Genomic DNA, 17,363 nt, shown 5'->3' on the forward strand with positions numbered 1-17,363 from the left:
TATATTTCTATATAATTTTATATGGTCATATATCATATATATGATTATACATAACAAATTTTTTACCGGGGTGGAGGCATATAAAATTGCAGAAGCCGCAAGCACAAAGCAGATATCATAACGTATGCGTATCTGAATTTCCAATCTACATAAAAATACATAAGCATAACCACAAGTATAAATTCATTGTAGCCGATTCTACTACCCGGTAAAAAATGTGTTATGTATAATCATATATGATATATGACCATATAAAATCATATAGAAATATATAAAATTTTGTATAAGTTATGTATAATTATATATAATAACATATCACTTATTATATAATTATATATAATTTTATATTAATGTTGGCTAGATGTCAGTCAACGATAATACAAAATTATGCATACTATACATAACTTATACAGAATTTTATATATTTCTATATACTTTTATATTGTTATATATAATTATATATGAGAAATTTTTTACTGGGTAGGTTTCAGGCACAGACTTCTATACTATAACTAGACCCCTAACTTTCTTATACAGTCGGACCTCTTATCCTACGACCCTCTTATGCTACGAAACCTCTTATCCTACGACAAAAAATCCTCTCATGCTACGATCGCGAAAGGGGAATTATACCCCCACTCTCAAATTTTTGTCGTAGGATCAGAGGTTTAAGGAGAAGATTCCGGAAATGTTGTAGGATAAGAGGTCCGACTGTATATTAGACCTAAAAAGTGATCCCGAAAAATATGTACAACATTGGTAGGATAGAGAAAAGGAGGGGATAGATATGTAATATGGCTGCTATAGAAAACTCGTTTGTGAGTGACATCCCAGGTAGCACATGTTCGTTTTATAAACGTTTTCTAAACGTATCTAATATTTTTTAACCGTCAAGCACCAGTAAGAAACGTTTCAACAGAAACATTTTTAAAATCATGGTTTAAGAAACGTATATTTTACGTTTCTATAAATAGAACAAAAATTAATTTTTTAATTCAAAATTATATATATACACATTATTAAGACTGTACTTATTAAGACGATCCCCAGATAGCACAGAAAACTAAAAGATGACGAAAAGTCTTTTTAAGTTATCTTTCTGACAAGGCTAAAAGATGTCTAAAAGAATATCTTTCTACCTACAAAAAAAGTAATATTTTAAAAGATGTCTTCTAAAAGTCATAATTAATTTTAGTCGACGAAAAGATGTCTTTTTGATCATCTTTTCGACAAGACAAAAAAGATCTATTTTATAATATACGTGTTTCTTTGTTTGCCGCTACGTGGCGTGTTCAGACTTAACTATAACTCGTATTCAAGTTTTCATAACATGTATATAAAGCCTAAAAGAACAGGTACTAAAAGTATAATTTAAATTATGTCTTTTTTGTCAGTTTGACTTCTGATGTAATCTCGACAAGAGATTAAGAACATGATGAAAATAGATGGATTATATCCATATATGCATTATTTTATTGAATCTGTGTGAATAAACAAATTTTTCAAAAAAAACCGTATTTTGATAGTTTCTTAAACGTTTTTATTTGTTAGAAAATGACGTTATTCTTAACGTTTTTTAAGTAGACATTTTAACTAATCAGAAACGTTTTTAAAAGCGGATTCTAAAACGTTTCGCAGAAACATTTGTGAAACGTTTTTGAAACGAATATGTGCTACTTGGGAATGCTTTAAATTCAACCAATCAGTGTGCCTGTCATCCTACTAATGATGACGCATACACATAAGTTTTGTACATACAGTCGGACCTCTTATCCTACATTTTCGGTCCGGAATCTTCCCCTTAAACCTCTGATTCTACGACAAAAATTTGAGAGTGAGGGTATAATTCCCCTTTCGCGGTCGTAGCATGAGAGGATTTTTTGTCATAGAATAAGAGGTTTCGTAGCATAAGGGTCGACAGGACCGACGAACAAACTCCGAATTGATATTGGAGACCTCGCGCGGTGGCAATGCAAAACTCTGGTTTCAAGATTGCCAACGCTTAAAAATGAAATCTGAGTTTCATGTATAAGTGTGTGTATACGTACAAACACCACTGTATTGCTCGCGCGGACACATATAAGATAGAAAAGGATCGCGCAATCGCGCTGTTCTTGTTCCTCCTCAAGCATATCGGATTACCGAGATACGGCCTGAAAATCCTTTCTGGCCTTTCGTAGCAGAAAGCAGTAATGCAACAAAACTAACGGGTGCCCAGTTTTTGTAAATTTTATATTTACATATGTAAATACCTGTATATATCTGTCCAAATTGTAGTTAAAATTACATGTACAATAAAATATTGTATGATGATAAATAGTAAGAGTAGGATAATAAGTAACAAAATGAATTAATATACAATATGTAAAACACGGGCCCCTATTAGACTTGGCAATTTACTGCTTTTTCGCTATCAATATACTTTATGTATTATCTGCACGATAGAAAGACAAAAATAAAACCTATATTTTACATTTACTTTTGATTATAATGATATTGTGTGTCAATATTTACTCCACTATAAGATTGGGTTAGGTTGCATTCCAATCGGTTATTATGTACATACAAATTGTACATTATATACCAACCGTCTAGGGAATAAAGGTTAGCGGTCTAGTATTATATAAATGCTGTGAATCAGACAATTGTTGTATATGTGGTAGTGTGAAATCTGTGAGAGTGCATCACAGAGGTTATACTATGTTATACTATGGTTATATTATAATATATTTGTAAATATAAAACGTCGAAAAATATTTAAAATATTATATACAGTTGGACCTCTTATCCTACGACATTTTCAGTCCGGAATCTTCCTTTTAAACCTCTGATCCTACGACAAAAATTTGAGAGTGGGGGTATAATTCCCCTTTTGCGGTCGTAGCATGAGAGGATTTTTTGTCGTAGGATAAGAGGTTTTGTAGCATAAGAAGGTCGTAGAATAAGAGGTCCAACTGTATATTAAAATTTTTTACATAATTTTTTAACCTTTTATTTAATTTTTTAAAAATTTATAAAATTTTTATATTATACATTCCTTTCACGGCACGAATATAACGCAGATTCCTTGAACGATTGACTATGATTTGACTATATACCTCCACCTTTAAGATGGAAGCACATAAAATTGCAGAAGCCGTAAGCAGAAGGTAGATAAAAAGGTGAAAGTACATAAAATTGCAGAAGCCGTAAGCAGAAGGCAAATAGCCATAGTATAACTATCCAAGTAGCACATATTCGTTTCAAAAACGTTTCACAAATGTTTCTGCGAAACGTTTTAGACCGGCTTTTGAAAACGTTTCTGATTGGTTAAAATGTCCACTTAAAAAACGTTAAGGGAAACGTCATTTTCTAACAAATAAAAACGTTTAAGAAACTATCAAAATACGGTTTTTTTTGAAAAATTTGTTTATTCACACAGATTCAATAAAATAATGCATATATGGATATAATCCATCTATTTTCATCATGTTCTGAATCTCTTGTCGAGATTACATCAGAAGTCAAACTGACAAAAAAGACATAATTTAAATTATACTTTTAGTACCTGTTCTTTTAGGCTTTATATACATGTTATGAAAACTTGAATACGAGTTGTAATTAAATCTGAACACGCCACGTAGCGGCAAACAAAGGAACACGTATATTATAAAATAGATTTTTTTTGTCTTGTCGAAAAGATGATCAAAAAAATATCTTTTCGTCGACTAAAATTAATTATGACTTTTAGAAGACATATTTTAGACATCTTTCAAAAGATGACTTTTTTGTAGGTAGAAAGATATCCTTTTAAACATCTTTTAACCTTGTTAGAAAGATAACTTAAAAAAGACATCTTTTCGTCATCTTTTAATTTTCTGTGCTATCTGGGGATCGTCTTAATAAGTACAGTCTTAATAATGTGTATATATATATAATTTTGAATTAAAAAATTAATTTTTGTTCTATTTATAGAAACGTAAAAAATACGTTTCTTAAACCATGATTTCAAAAATGTTTCTGTTGAAACGTTCCTTATTGGTGCTTTACGGTTAAAAAATATTAGATACGTTTAAAAAACGTTTAGAAAACGAACATGTGCTACCTCGGTAGTATGGACACTCTTTCTCTGCGTTCGAATTTCACTGCCAGTACTAAGAAATGTATAGTGTATGTAACGTAAACTATAGATTTTTAGTACTGGCAGTTTACTGGCAGTGAAATTCGAACGCAGAGTTTGTCGGCATTTTGATCTTTTTATCTTTGATCACGTGGTATTCCGCCATGTTTTTGGACTAATATTCAGTATAGCGTATCAATCGTTCAAGGAATCTGCGTTATATTCGTGCCGTGAAAGGAATGTATAAAAATTTTATAAATTTTTAAAAAATTAAGAAAAAGTTAAAAAATTATGTAAAAAAATAAAAGAAATAAAAATTGTTCTTTGTCAATAAATTAAAATTTAATAAAAAGTTATACTATGGTATAACCTCTATCACCGACGAGATACTATTAAAGACCGTCAGCCCTGGGCAAATTTTTGTGATTGCCAAAAGGGCCCAGTGGGCCCGGAGGTAATTGAAGAATTATGACATTATCGACTATTTGGACTTAATTATACGAGTTATTTTAATCATGCGAATATTTTAACTCATCTAATTATTGTTTTATTATAAAAAATGTATAGATCTTCTGGGTAGCTGTTTCTAAAATAATAAAATAAGCGTTTTATTGTAATTAATCATTATTTTATTACTGATAGTCCATACAAAGATTTTTTTACAACAGGAAAATCTTTTCATTGCCGGTAATTTTTTCCTGTTACACTAAACTCCGTAAGACTGACGGTCTTTAATCTTGTCGGTGCCTCTGTGATGCATTCTCACAGATTTCACACTACCACATTAACAACTATTGTCTGATTCACAGACTTCTATATAATACTAGACTGCTAACTCCCTAGATTTTGCTTATATAAGGGTGCGTTCCTTTTATACGCTTAAAGCGCTTATAAGCATTGCTTACGCTGTTCCATTTGGAGTTATAATTGCTTATAAACGCATTAATGACGTCACTGTGACGTCATAACTTGTGCTCACAAATGCTTATTTCATCGAGGTAGGACAGCAAAAGCGTGAGCGCTTACAGCGCTTGAGCGTTCATATGGAATGCACCCGTGGTATCGCATGGTGAAAAAAGGAACAACTTTCCGTTTGCAATTTTAAGCGCTTAAGCAGCAAACGAAACGATTGAAAATAGCGCTTATAACCGCTCACGCTTTCAGCGCGTGAGCGTTCATATGGAACGCACCCAAAGTGTCCTCGAATTTTATGTACTAAGAGCGTGTTCGGGGAGATACTATTAGCGCTAAGGTGACCCTTTCTGCGCATACGCTGACATGTACCGACGCCATTATGATCAGTACATGTACTTCTAATCTGCTTTCGGTCTCTAATTCTTGTCAGAACACATGTCGTGTTAGTAAAAAAAGTAAGAAATATAAATATTAAATTATGGGATACAAATGTGCAGTTATTTTATATCTTTTATATAAGCTTGTTTATCATACTTAGTATGTATACATATACATGCGTGCACACGCGCCTTCACAGCGCATGCGCAGAAAAGGATGTCATACATACTTGTTTGTACATAAAATTAGAGCCTTATACATAAGGAGTTAGCAGTCTAGTATTATATAGAAGTCTGTGGTCTGATTCGTTTCCCCTAAAAACATGGCGGATGCGCGGATCGACCCAAACCTCGAAAAAACTCGGAGTGCTCATACTAGTTATACTATGCCATAGCGCATGCGTATCTGAATTTCCAATCTACATAAAAATACATAAGCATAGCCACAAGTATAAATTCAGTGTAGCCAGTTCTGCTAACAATAAGTGAATCCCATTACAAAAAATTAAGAACGAATTTATCTTGATTGACACGTAAGTATTCTCACTATTTATTTATCAACGTAATGAAAATTCAAACTGACAATGATCGTATGTAATTGTAATCACTCGTGTAAATGGTCTCAGTGAGACCATTTTCATTACGTTGATAAATAAATAGTGAGAATACTTACGTGTCAATCAATATAAATTTGTTCTTAATTTTTTGTAATGCGATTCACTTATTATTACCCGGTAAAAAATTTCTCATATATAATTATATATAACAATATAAAAGTATATAAAAATATATAAAATTCTGTATAAGTTATGTATAGTTATGTATAGTATGCATAATTTTGTATTATCGTTGACTGACATCTAGCCAACATTAATATAAAATTATATATAATTATATAATAAGGTATATATTATTATATATAATTATACATAACTTATACAAAATTTTATATATTTCTATATGATTTTATATGGTCATATATCATATATGATTATACATAACACATTTTTTACCGGGTAGTAGAATCGGCTACAATGAATTTATACTTGTGGTTATGCTTATGTATTTTTATGTAGATTGGAAATTCAGATACGCATACGTTATGATATCTGCTTTGTGCTTGCGGCTTCTGCAATTTTATGTGCCTCCACCCCGGTAAAAAATTTGTTATGTATAATCATATATGATATATGACCATATAAAATTATATAGAAATATATAAAATTTTGTATAAGTTATGTATAATTATATATAATAATATATCACTTATTATATAATTATATATAATTTTATATTAATGTTGGCTAGGGTCGGTATTCATAGTCCGATCTTATATTTAAGATCGTCTTAAGATCCTGTTCAACCAATCAAATAGCCGCATAACATCATTTTATTGGTTGAACGAGATCTTAAGACGATCTTAAATATAAGCTCGGACTATGAATACCGGTCTAGATGTCAGTCAACGATAATACAAAATTATGCATACTATACATAACTATACATAACTTATGCAGTATTTTATATATTTCTATATACTTTTATATTGTTATATATAATTATATATGAGAAATTTTTTACCCGGATGTTATTTGTAGTATATAAAAATATTGTACGCAATTACGCAATAACTAATAAAATATATTAATTAATTTATATATATGAAATTTCTTATCTATAATTTATAGATACAGCATGAACTTGAACCAAACGATAAGTTTACCATCATTGTCGAAAAATGGATGTAGCAAGAACATAAACCAAATGAGAAGTTTTACCGACAGTATCGAAAAGTGGATGTGGCTAAGTGTTTCCAATTCCTAAAAGTGGATGCAATGGCGCTGCTGCACAACATGTAGAAAGCGTTTTACGAAAAACGCCTGCATGGCCACTCTCAGGTTTCTCTCTGGTAAAACACTTCCTGTGTAAATTTTTTTAGTAATAGATTTTGGCTCAAAACGAACGAATCTGGCAGAAAAAATCGTCGCTCTGCCACGCGAAGCGAGATATAAATTTTTTAAGATGATCACTTTTGAGGCTATGAAACCTGTCATTCGGGCGACGTATAGTGACATGGACGTGCGCTGCGGTCACGCGCGCATGCGTTTTAGTAACTTACACAAAATTTTAAATAAATCTTTTTTAATTAATAAATTCTTTTTATGTTGCTATGCAAGTTGCAAACCCATGTGGAATCGTATATGCATTGTAAAGTACTTGCTTAGATGGGAGTGCATAGGGAGACAGGGCTTCGCTCTGTCCCCATAAAAAAATATAAAATTTGAGAGCGTAGAAACTACCAAGGCTGACAGTACTGTATGGAAGTGTGAGGAGGGCCGCTCATCTTCACATTTACCTGCTTTTCTGCCAAAGTGTGTATCAGCCTTAAAAGAATTTGGAATTTTACCGCACATGATTTTTTTCATTTTTCGGATAAACTATGGACCTCCAAACGTTGTAAAGAATTTATTCGTGACCACTTAACGATTCTGCATCAAATAAACTCTTGTTTAACTCGATTGGACGAAAAATAAAAATGTTCGGCTAACTTTACATCAAAATTTTAATTATTTAATTAAAAAAAACAATGAACCTCCAAACGTTTTAATTAGACTTCCAATTATCTCCAAACGATTTCCAAACGATTAGTTAATTTTAATTATAAAAAAAGTGGTTCGGCTAACTTTACGGAGCTGATAGATCCCCTGCTTACGGCTTCTACAATTTTATGTGCTTCCACCTGAGTTCCTATAAGTACTTATAAGAACTCTAACGAGCATTATGTCTGTCTTTGTTTAACTTTCGGCCTAACCAAAAATTATTTTTTTCACCATACGACATTCGATATCCAATAACAGAGCTATGTAAAATATCTCTAGTTAGAAATCCTAAAAAACAAGCTCTGTCATTGGATATCGGACGTAGTGTGAATTCAGCATATAGAGCATGAAGTAAGAATATATATATTCAGTATGGAACATGGAGCACGTAGTACTATAGTATAGTAAGAAGGAGTTTTTAATGTTTATTCTAACCTCTAATTTATTCTAATGAATTATATGAGTTTTTAACTTATATTAAATTCAGCGTTAGTGGAATGTGCCCCGTTTTTATTATAAAAAATATTATTTGAAAAATATTACTATTTAAAAATGAAAAAAGCTAATGAGCAGATAGATTTATCAAGTTCAGAAGATGAAATACCTCAGAATATTCTGAAAGAAGCCATTGATCAACAATTTTTAAATGACAATCTTTATATCGTGGAGAAAGCCGAATTTATTCCTGAATCTAGTAAATAAATCTAATCTTTCTGAATATATATTTTTTATAATTTATGGAATAGATGATAAATGTTTATATAACTTTTTTTAATAATTACGAAAATATATTAATTATATATATTAATTACTTTTTATAACTTTAAAGAATTAGAAACCAACAACTCAAATGGAAAGTCTCTTAGAATAAGTTCAACACAGGACAAATTTACAAATTTTGGAGTTACTGACACATTTCAAAATTTTATTGCTAAAAAGTTAGATGAAATTTTGGAGAGGTAAGTATTAAAGTAATTATTTACAAACTTACAATGCTGCTTTAATTTCAGTAATTATATTTCAATAATTTTCTAAAAATATAAATGTTTTTTTCAGAACTATTAAATTAAAAACCAACAAAACTACTGAATGTTTTATAAAAAAGAAACGGAAGAGAAACAAAAATTCTGGAATAAAACTTTTAAGCACATCAAAAACATGTGTAACTACTAAAGAAATCACAAACTTATTTACAAAAGATAAAGAGAAATTCAGAAAGTATTCACAAAACATAGAAGATAGCGAAACCTTATCAAAATTTCAAGAAGCTGCCATTGATCCAGAATGCATATTGAACAAATCAAATGCGATAGTTTGGAGCAATGAATATTCAAAACCAGAATTTAAATATAAGAAATTAAAAGATGGCATTTTAATTGAGATATAACATTTTTATCTGTAATTAGATTGTGTGTAAATTTGTGGAATTATGTATATAAATATTTCATATAGATATAAAAGTAAAATTGTGTTTATCATAGTTTTCTTGCTCTCATTGTTTATGATTCATTTATTGAGGAATAGAAAATTATAAAAATACATAGGTTCTATATATTTTCTCTTTTTATGCAAAGCTTCTATTTTACACCACCCACTTTGAATAAAAGTCTAGTCAATCAAATCTGTTTCAACAGACTGTCCCAAATACTTACTTATTACACATTTGTTTTTAGCAAAAAGCAATCGTCTATAGAATTATGCTTGAAAGTCTCTAAAACTATAAATTTTCTACAGAAGTTATACTGTTTCTACTGTTATTATCGATTAAATCAGCAAAAATTGAGCAGGATTTGCTAACATGACAATGTCAAATTGGAAGAAACCGAACAGATTACTTATATTTCCTAGCTACTTATATTTAAATGGAATATTGATATAGATCAATGATGAATTCATCCAATAGCATAGTCGCTCATTGAGTAATTATTTATAATTGACATATACTCGTTTCTGATATCAACCTACATTTTCATATTGATATCCGTTAATAATTTTTAATCTCGCTTTATTTGGAAAGTTGAAAACTCATATAAACCGTGCAATGATAGACTGTTTCGCACTGAAAGCAGGGGTGGTGTGGGATAAACTTATTGTTACGGTTATTACCCGATAAAAAATTTTTATATATAATCAGACAAAATTATACAAATTTATATACAAAATTTGTCCATATTTTATATATAATTATATATAATTATACATAATTATACATAAAATGTTGCAGCATTGTGTATAAGTATGTATAAGCTACATATACATAATTCTAATTGCAGCTATCAATCCATTTATATATAAATATATGTAATGTTTTATACGGTGTCATCTATAATTGTACATATTTTTACACAACTGTGTAGAATCCTGTATAATAAAATTCAATTTTGCATAACTATACATAAGAAATTTTTTATCGGGTAGAAATGTAACGACATTATCGTTACTGTCACCTGTCGCGGACAGAAAAATTAAGTAATGATCGTTTATTATTAAAAATAGTAACGAACGGTAACGGTAATGGTAATGGTAAAAGTAACGCATTACTTCCCAATTCTGCAATTAACATATTAAGAATATTTGCAGGATGAGACAATGAAAGACAATAACGTCGTCTTTGTCTCTCTTGAAATGACCTCCGTAAAGTTAGCCGAACCACTTTTATTTTTTTATAATTAAAATTAACTAATCGCTTGGTAATCGTTTGGTGCTGATTGGTCGTCCAATTAAAACGTTTGGTTGTTTATCGTTTTTTTTTAATTACAGTCGGACCTCTTATCCTACGACATTTTCGGTCCAGAATCTTCCCCTTAAACTTCTGATCCTACGACAAAAATTTGAGAGTGAGGGTATAATTCCCCTTTCGCGGTCGTAGCATGAGAGGATTTTTTGTCGTAGGATAAGAGGTTTCATAGCATAAGAGGGTCATAGGATAAGAGGTCCGAATAAATAATTAAAATTTTGATGTAAAGTTAGCCGAACATTTTTATTTTTCGTCCAATCGAGTTAAACAAGAGCTTATTCGATGCAGAATCGTTAAGTGGTCACGAATAAATTCTTTACAACGTTTGGTGGTCCATAGTTTATCTGAAAAATGAAAAAAATCATGTGCGGTAAAATGACGACGATGACTATAAAATTAGCCGGACCAATATATTATTTATTAAACAATTTTGTTCAAATTGGTCTTACATAATAGAAAATCGTTTGGTGGTGATTGGTAGTCCAATTAAAACGTTTGATGCTTAATTATTAGATTATCACGATTCCAAATTCTTTTAAGGCACAATTTCACGCAGCGAGTAAAAGCTGGCGTTTTACCCCTACTCCATCAATTTTCGCCAGAATGGCGAATCCAGCGAATAAACGCTCAAAGTTTGACACAGTCCAACTTTTAACGAATTGAAGCAACGCTGAAATTTAAATTATTTTAATTAAAAGTGTATAAAAGAAGAAATTATAGCTGAAGGGTTTAATCAATTGACAGCACCCGAAAATATGGACGAAGTTAGTATATATTATATACATACAGTATTTTTTAATTTATATACATACAGTAAATTTTAAAAATTTTTTAAAATCGAAACTACCCAAAACCTTTTCTTCTTATATTTATTTCTTTTTTTTTCATAAACACATCGCAGCAACTGCAGCAGCTTCTAATTTCAGCTATAACTGCTACTGTATGTATATATTTTACGTACTCGATGTATTGATTATATTCTAACTCCATTTTTGCGGTTATGTCAGCAATTGTCGCTTTTTAAACGCTGCTTTGCGTTGTGATGAAATGAGGGTAAAACACCAGCTTTTACTCGCTGCGTGAAATTGTGCCTTAAGTCTTATGGCTTAAGTTTTTTTGTGTGTTCTCGGCCTTACCGTTGTCATTTTGTACCTATTTATTGCGACACAAATTTTTATATTCAGAATAATTACCTTTTTTCACCGAGAAGTTTTTGATTGTCAAAGTCGGATAAAATGAGTATAATATGTTCGATTTGTATGGCATCACTAGTACCATCCGATATCGTTTGTCAGACGCTATGTAAACATATTTTTCATCACAAATGTTTGATACAATGGCTTAAAGATAATTTTTTGATCACTAAAAATCCATCTATACTATTTGATTCTTTTCTTGCTTGTTATTTAACGAAATTATATTTATTTTACTGTTAAAAATGTATGTATATTATTTATATATTTAGTAAATATCTAGAAAAGGTCACCTCGATATATGTTATAGAGAGGAAAGTACTGATCAACTTTTCCTAATAACATATCAAGGTCAACATCATTGGCGAGGTGTAACCTTTTCTAGATATTTACTATATATTTAAAGGATTTATGCATAGAAAGCTTTATTAAGAATTGCTTTCTTGTAGATCAAAGACTTGTCCAATGCCGAGAAAGGACAACTGAGGACAAGATACACAAAATATTTTTTAATTTCTCAAACAGTGATAGTATCCTAGAAGATCCCGCATCTTTACAGAGGAAAATTGATAATATGACTTTTCAACTGCAGTTGAGGGACCAAAATATTAATAATCTTACGGAAACCAAGAAAAAGTTAGAGAAGCAAACAATTGATTTAAGATGAGAAGTTAAACAGCAAAAGAATGAAATAAATGTCAAAAATATTGCATTGGAAAAGTATTTTATGTTTACATATATATATATATATATTTTTGATATAGATGTAAGTAATATACATATAATTTAATTTATATATTTTTCAGACATATGATCACTGATAGGAAAGAAAGGAAAGAATTAATAGATAAAGTTGAAAGTTTACAACTGAAATTAATGCAAGTTTCTGCAACGTGCAAATATTTATCAGAGGAATATGTTAAACAAAAGTACATAACATTTTTTAAACTAAATAATCATCTTTCTAATTTCTTTCCTAGATTATTTTGTCTTCATTATATCATTATCATTATATTGTTATTATTTCTAGAGAATTGAAAAAACAATTGATTATCTGTGAAAGAGAAAAGGTAATTCTTCAAATTCAGCTTCTTAATATGCAGGCAAATGCCTTTAATAAAATATCTGCAGAGAAGCAAGACTATTCCCGGTAAAAAATTTGTTATGTATAATCATATGTGATATATGACCATATAAAATTATATAGAAATATATAAAATTTTATATAAGTTATGTATAATTATATATAATATATGACTTATTGTATAATTATATATAATTTTATATTAATGTTGGTTAGATGTCAGTCAATGATAATACAAAATTATGTATACTATATATAACTATACATAAATTATACAGAATTTTATATATTTCTATATACTTTTATATTGTTATATATAATTATATATGAGAAATTTTTTACCGAGTTATACTATAATTATTATGATTTTTAGAATTAATACTTGTTACAGGATAATGTTAAAATTGCTCCACGACACATACAATCACAAGGTTTTTTTTCAATAAAGAGTCAAGGTATTAAAAGGATCAATACTAATAGCAATTTAAAAAAGTACTATAATGAGACGAATCAATTGGTGTAAAGAAAACACATAATTATGTTAAAGTAAAAATGTGTAACTGTTAGTTGCAAATTCAGATTTTTACTTTAACAATGTGTTTTAATTATGTGTTTTAATTATGTCAATTGATTCGTCTCGTTATTCTGTGCATAAAAGTATTAGAGTAAGATAATCAAAAAATGAATATTTTATGAGATATCTTGTATTTTATGTCAAAATACTGCAACTTTGAAGCCTTATAACTCAAAAAATACTTAATGAAAAATACTTTGTTTTAAGTGTTTTGGAAAGCTCTCGAGATGAGCTACAAGAATATGTAAAAATATATAGGGTGTTCCATTTAAAAAACTTGAAGTGACCTTCACGTGACCTTCAAATGACTTTTCAAGGTCAAACCAATGGTACCGTCTTATGGCCCCCTCGAAACCATACAACTTTTGTCTGAAACATTTTTCTCTCCCGGGCTTGGTTTTCGAGATATTCGACTGGATGGATTAAAATGGTCCACCCTGTATATATTACATGCTACACGTAATATTTTATGCGCATAATGATATTTTCCAATAAAAATATTTATGATTAACGTACTTTAACTTAAAAAAATTGTTTTTAAAAATAAAATATTTGAAACTGTGTCTTTTGTAATGTACAATAAAATATGGTTTAGTATATACAGTATATTAAATTTATTACAATATAAATGCATACTCATATCTACTAATGCATATGCATATAGTAATAGGTATAATATATATAAGTATATATTCGCGAGTTATGGGACACCCTATATATATATATATATACTATATACAGGGTATCCCATAACTCGCGAACCACCCGTCAGGTGCAGGTAGAGTAGGTTAAATTGAGTAAAAAAGTTATCTACCACCATTGCAATTTTCGCAATAGTTAATGCGATATTAATTATAAGAGATCAGCCAATCGGCGCCCGGCAGGAGCGCGCGGCACAAAGAAGCCTTCTACTGTTACTTGATACTAGGCGTGCCGACGAAACGGTGGGAGGAACGACTCTTGAGGAATGACTCTTCAGATTGTCAATGCAGAGCGTTCCTCCCACCGCTTCGTCGGCGCACCTAGTATCAAGTAACAGCCCAGGTAGCACATGTTTGTTTTATAAACGTTTTCTAAATGTATCCAATATTTTTTAACCGTCAAACACCAATAAGAAACGTTTCAACAGAAACATTTTTAAAATCATGGTTTAAGAAACGTATTTTTTACGTTTCTATAAATAGAACAAAAATTAATTTTTTAATTCAAAATTATATATATACACATTATTAAGACTGTACTTATTAAGACGATCCCCAGATAGCACAGAAAATTAAAAGATGACGAAAAGATGTCTATTTTAAATTATCTTTCTGACAAGGCTAAAAGATGTCTAAAAGGATATCTTTCTACCTACAAAAAAAAAGTCATCTTTTGAAAGATGTCTAAAAGATGTCTTCTAAAAGTCATAATTAATTTTAGTCTACGAAAAGATGTCTTTTTGATCATCTTTTCGACAAGATAAAAAAGATCTATTTTATAATATACGTGTTCCTTTGTTTGCCGCTACGTGGCGTATTCAGACTTAAATAACTTGTATTCAAGTTTTCATAACATGTATATAAAGCCTAAAAGAACAGATATTAAAAGTATAATTTAAATTATGTCTTTTTTGTTAGTTTGACTTCTCATGTAATCTCGACAAGAGATTCAGAACATGATGAAAATAGATGGATTATATCCATATATGTATTATTTTATTGAATCTGTGAATAAACAAATTTTTCACAAATAAAGGAAAAAAATCGTATTTTGACAGTTTCTTAAACGTTTTTTTTGTTAGAAAATGATGTTTCCCTTAACGTTTTTTAAGTGGACATTTTAACCAATTAGAAACGTTTTCAAAAACCGGTTCTAAAACGTTTCGCAGAAACATTTGTGAAACGTTTTTGAAACAAATATGTGCTACTTGGGAGTAGTAGGCTTCTTCATGCCGCGCGCTGTTGCCGGGCACCGATTGGCTGATCTTTTATAATTAATATCGCATTAACTATTGCGAAAATTGCAAAATGGTAGATAACTTTTTTACTCAATTTAACCTACTCTACCTGCACCTGACGGGTGGTTCGCGAGTTATGGGACACCGTGTATATATATACAGGGTGTCCGGTAATAACCGTCTCACCGCTCATACACAGATAGAGCAGGTCAAACTGAGTAAAAAAGTCTTCTACCATTTTTCGATTTTCAAAATAATTATCGAGAAATTAATTAACAAAGATTTGACAAATCTGGGCGAGTACAAGCGCGCGGCAAGAAGGTCCATCCTACTGCTACGCGGTTACTAGGCGCTCATTGAATGATAGGAGGAGCAGTCTACGACTGGAAATGGATGCGTATGAGTAGCGCACCTAGTAACCGCGTAGCGGTGGGACGGCCTTCTCGCCGCGCGCGCTTTACTCGCGCGGATTCGCCGATCTTTTTTAATTAATTTCTCGATAATTATTTCGAAAATCGAAAAATGGTAGAGAACTTTTCTACTCAGTTTGACCTACTCTACCTGTATATGAGCGGTGAGGTGGTTATTACCGGACACCCTGTATATATATATATATCTATATGTACATCCCATGTAGCACATGTTCGTTTTATAAACGTTTTCTAAACGTATCCAATATTTTTTAACCGTCAAGCACCAACAAGAAACGTTTCAACAGAAACATTTTTAAAATCATGGTTTAAGAAACGTATATTTTACGTTTCTATAAATAGAACAAAAATTAATGTTTTAATTCAAAATTATATATATACACATTATTAAGACTGTACTTATTAAGACGATCCCCAGATAGCACAGAAAACTAAAAGATGTCTTAAAGATGTCTTCTAAAAGTCATAATTACGTTAAGTCGACGAAAAGATGACTTTTTGATCATCTTTTCGACAAGACAAAAAAGATCTATTTTATAATATACTAATATAATATAATTTTATAATATTTTATAATATTTTATAATATAGTGTTCTTTTGTTTGCCGCTACGTGGCGTGTTCAGACTTAACTATAACTCGTATTCAAGTTTTCATAACATGTATATAAAGCCTAAAAAAACAGGTACTAAAAGTATAATTTAAATTATGTCTTTTTTGTCAGTTTGACTTCTGATGTAATCTCGAGAAGAGATTCAGAACATGAAAATAGATGGATTATATCCATATATGTATTATTTTATTGAATCTGTGAATAAACAAATTTTTCACAAATAAAGGAAAAAAACCGTATTTTGACAGTTTCTTAAACGTTTTTTTTTGTTAGAAAATGACGTTTCCCTTAACGTTTTTTAAGTGGACATTTTAACCAATCAGAAACGTTTTTAAAAGCCGATTTTAAAACGTTTCGCAGAAACATTTGTGAAACGTTTTTGAAACGAATATGTGCTACTTGGGATATATGTACATGTAGCAGAAGAGAAATATAAATTTACAAATAAAAATTGAAATATGTAAAATTATTATTTATTTAGCAATATTTATGTAGTTATAAAATAATGACACACTTTGGAAAGAATTTTAAATTTTAATTATTGTAATCAACCATTTAACCATGTCATTCAGAAACGAGTTTTCTATGGCAGCCATATTACATATCTATCCCCTCCTTTTCTATCCCACCAATATTGTACATATTTTTCGAGGTCACTTTTTAGGTCTAGTATATAAGGAAGTTAGCGGTCTAGTTATACATTTATGAACTAATTCTGTATTGATTTCTTTGAAAAATATATGTTTTCAGATTACTGATAAATACTGATAACACATATTTCACTTTCGATGACATTTGTTAC

At 30.2% G+C, this 17,363-nt stretch overlaps 1 protein-coding gene across 1 annotated transcript; it reads left to right on the forward strand.

Moving 5' to 3' along the window:
- The first annotated feature begins 8,249 nt into the window (after positions 1-8,249).
- LOC140671052 (uncharacterized) lies at positions 8,250-10,381 on the forward strand. The gene is made up of 3 exons (XM_072902076.1): positions 8,250-8,685; positions 8,821-8,950; positions 9,048-10,381. The coding sequence occupies exons 1-3, from the start codon at positions 8,544-8,546 to the stop codon at positions 9,376-9,378; spliced, it is 603 nt and encodes a 200-aa protein (XP_072758177.1). The 5' UTR covers positions 8,250-8,543; the 3' UTR covers positions 9,379-10,381.
- Positions 10,382-17,363: the final 6,982 nt, after the last annotated feature.

Source organism: Anoplolepis gracilipes, chromosome 11, assembly GCF_047496725.1.
Source record: "Anoplolepis gracilipes chromosome 11, ASM4749672v1, whole genome shotgun sequence".
Classification (NCBI taxonomy): domain Eukaryota; kingdom Metazoa; phylum Arthropoda; class Insecta; order Hymenoptera; family Formicidae; genus Anoplolepis; species Anoplolepis gracilipes.